Below are 3288 nucleotides of genomic sequence, written 5' to 3'. Positions count from 1 at the left end.
ATGGCTAGAAAGAGAAAAGCTGGTCATGATGCAGTGGAAGACAAAAGTTCTAGTGAGGGAACCATGGCTTGGGAAGAGATGGTGAAGGAAGCTGCTGCAGCCGCAGCTCTAGGTGGTTCTGCAAGAGCCCGGAAGCGATTTGTTGGTGTCAGGCAAAGGCCATCCGGTCGGTGGGTCGCGGAGATTAAAGACACCATACAAAAGATAAGAGTGTGGTTAGGCACTTTCGATACAGCTGAGGAAGCAGCCCGGGCGTACGATGAGGCTGCTTGCTTGCTACGTGGTTCCAACACTAGGACAAACTTCTGGCCTTGTTCCTCCTCATCATCTTCATCCCCTGCTCTTCCCTCAAAGATCACGAATCTTCTCCTCCAAAGGCTCAAAGCAAGAAATGACACTTGCGCTGCTTCACCCATTTCTTCCCCGCCAATCAGCCAGCAAGAAAATAAACAAGCAGAAGTATACAGAGAAGAAGAGACGGATATCTTAGATACCTCGTTCACGCATTACCTTAACGATCCTGAAGATTTCACCGACTGCAACAACATCGTAACGAGTACTAGTACAACTGCTAGTCCTGATTATATGACCACGAGTTTTGAATCCTCTATAACTGAAAAAGAAGACTGTGGAGGGAGGGAAATGGGCTTCGATTACAATTGGAGTATTAATGCAGCACAGACCTCTAGTGGTACTGAGGGTAATTTTGGAGGGGAAGGAGAGGAAGATGGAGAAGAAGCAACCACTGATGTAGGAACCATGGATTTCCAATTTCTGGATGCTGTTGGGACCTGTTTCTATTCTCCATTTGAGATTGCTGAAGAGATTAATGCGGAACCAGTTGAACCAGAGAACTGCACTGACGAGCCATCAATGCTTAGAGCAGCCATGAAGAGGATGAAATATGAAAGGAAGTTCTCAGCTTCTCTCTACGCCTTCAATGGGATACCTGAGTGCTTGAAGTTGAAGCTCAGATCAGGAAATTTAAATGTGAAAGGAAGAGGAATCTCTGACCAACTAAGCCACCTACAAGAGGCATGTCACAACAAAATGGAGAAGAATGCTGAAGTATTTGAGGAAATGATGGGGAAGAGGGAGGATATCCCACAAAGTTCAGTTGAAATGGGGTCGTCTTCTTCGAACAACGATGGTGAATTGTCACTTTGGAGCTCTCTGGATCTTCCACCCATCTGCTTTGTTAACTAATTGATAGAGCTTTTTTAGTCCATAACATTTCATGCTCTAATTAAGAAGTGAAAAAATTCACACTTGTTTTAATATTTAATGCTGATCTTCAGATTGTATGCCTATGCCCGAGGAAAAATTGAAATGTAACGCTATTTGTTAGCCAATACGATGAAGTAATGTCCCATTTTTTATTCTTCTCCAGCTTATAAGCAAGCAGAAGAGACCTAAACTGAGGTTTAAACCATCCAAGTTGCAATGGGACATTACAACTCACCTCTCTCGATACGTTCGTGATTCAACTTTAGAAGGACCAAAATCAACAAAGGTTTTTTCCAAATGCTTCAAGGGATTTGGAAGAATGTTGTAACATTGGCTGAGACGCACTTGGATCGGAAAAGGCTCCACAATTTAGAGAACAAGATATGGGGATCGTAGGCGCGAATACGATAATGCAGAGTCTCAACCGAATAAAATGGAGGAAATCTATGTAACATTGTCAGTCTTTTGATTGATTCCTTTTACATCTGACCGAGATTTCACTACACAAACCAACAGTACTTTTAGGTTATCTAATGAATAGCATGTTACAGAATTTTATGCTGGCATGAACATTATATATACAAGGGATCTGTCTTAACGTGTAGTATGATTGATGCGTAGGGCCACAAGCTCAAAACAGAACATTATTGGCATGAAATCTGAAGTTCGTGTCACGTACCTTCTTCTTCTTCCTCCTTAGAACTCAAGAACCAGATTCCAAAACTCCCACACAGAGTACAGAGAACAATAGACACTGAATGCTAGAGAGATTATTCCCAACGTAATGCACAGAATGAATCACAGAATTACTAAACTGAATAAGAGAGATTTTTGAGCAATCTCCAAGCTCCTTACAATGACATTTCATTGCCTTGTTTGCATTCAACACCCACATCAACTCATCTCATCTCATCATTGATTCATTACAACTTTCTCAAATTTACACACAAAATATAATAAACAATTTAACTTTTTCAAATCCCAAAACAATTTTCACAAATTTCCACACAAAATATAATAAATAATTCAACTTTTATTCTACTATTCACAAACCATCTTAACCCATCTCAACTCATCTCTGAATTCAAACTACTTCTAAGAAGTTGAATACCCTCCCTTACACGATTCCCCCTTTTTATAGAAACTATAACAGAACTAACAGACAGACTCGGGAAAAACTTCCCGACTTAATCAAGAAGGCAAAACGACGCCATCTAGGCTTATTTTCTATAATCTACCACAACTCAAAACGAAACGTTTCATTAAAACCTAATACCCTTGTAGCGCACCGTTTTATTAATTCCCAATGCACAGTATTGACTAGCTGTTAATACCGTTACTTACTGAACAGCTACTCCTTCGCTCCCTCAATGCAGATCCCACAAAACCTTCAACCCAAATCTCACATAACATTCTCCCCCTCTCAAAGGACTTGCCCAAAGGCCTTTAACCCAGATCCCATATAACATTTATAAAACAGTACCTACCAAATGGGGATAAAGTTGCCTCAATTTCCACAAACATTCCCAAGAAGAATCCTCAGGAGCAGCCCCCACCCAACTCACTAACACTTCAGTCATTGCATGGTTACTCCTCTTCTGCATTCTCCTTTCAAGTATCTCTCGTGGCTCATGTTGCAGGAGACCACTAGAATCAGTTGGAGGCAAGGTTGGTAAAGGAATGACATGCTGCCCCACCTTCTTTTTCAAACAAGAAACATAGAAAACGGGGTGTATTTTGGAAGATGGTGGCAAATCAAGTTTATAAGTTACTGACCCCACCTTCTGTAGAACTTGAAATGGCCTATAAAACCTTGGAGCTAGTTTCATGTTGTGACGTATAGCCACAGTCTTCTGCCTATAAGGCTGAAGTCTTAAGAAAACCCAATCACCAACCTAAAAAGATCTTTATGTTCTCCCTTTATCAGCAAAAAACTTCATCCTGTGCTGGGCCTTTGCCATATTATCTCTCAACAAACTTAACAGGTCATCCCTTGTTCTCAACTGCTGATCCACAACATGATTAGAGGAAATGCCAGGCACATAAGAAATGAGCTTAGGT

General features: G+C 41.1%; 1 protein-coding gene across 1 annotated transcript; it reads left to right on the top strand.

The window, feature by feature from the left end:
* LOC109006231 (ethylene-responsive transcription factor ERN1-like) lies at positions 1–1206 on the top strand. Its single transcript, XM_018985441.2, has one exon. It carries the CDS (start codon positions 1–3, stop codon positions 1204–1206), a length of 1206 nt encoding a protein of 401 aa, XP_018840986.1.
* The last annotated feature ends 2082 nt before the right edge of the window (positions 1207–3288 follow it).

This window comes from Juglans regia, chromosome 1 (genome assembly GCF_001411555.2).
Source record: "Juglans regia cultivar Chandler chromosome 1, Walnut 2.0, whole genome shotgun sequence".
NCBI lineage: Eukaryota > Viridiplantae > Streptophyta > Magnoliopsida > Fagales > Juglandaceae > Juglans > Juglans regia.
The sequence above is the reverse complement of the archived record's forward strand: the minus strand, read 5'-3'. Positions and strand labels throughout refer to the sequence as shown.

Excerpts from the sequence above, each read along its gene's own strand:
- LOC109006231 (XM_018985441.2), top strand. The coding sequence starts at position 1 with ATGGCTAGAAAGAGAAAAGCTGGTCATGATGCAGTGGAAGACAAAAGT.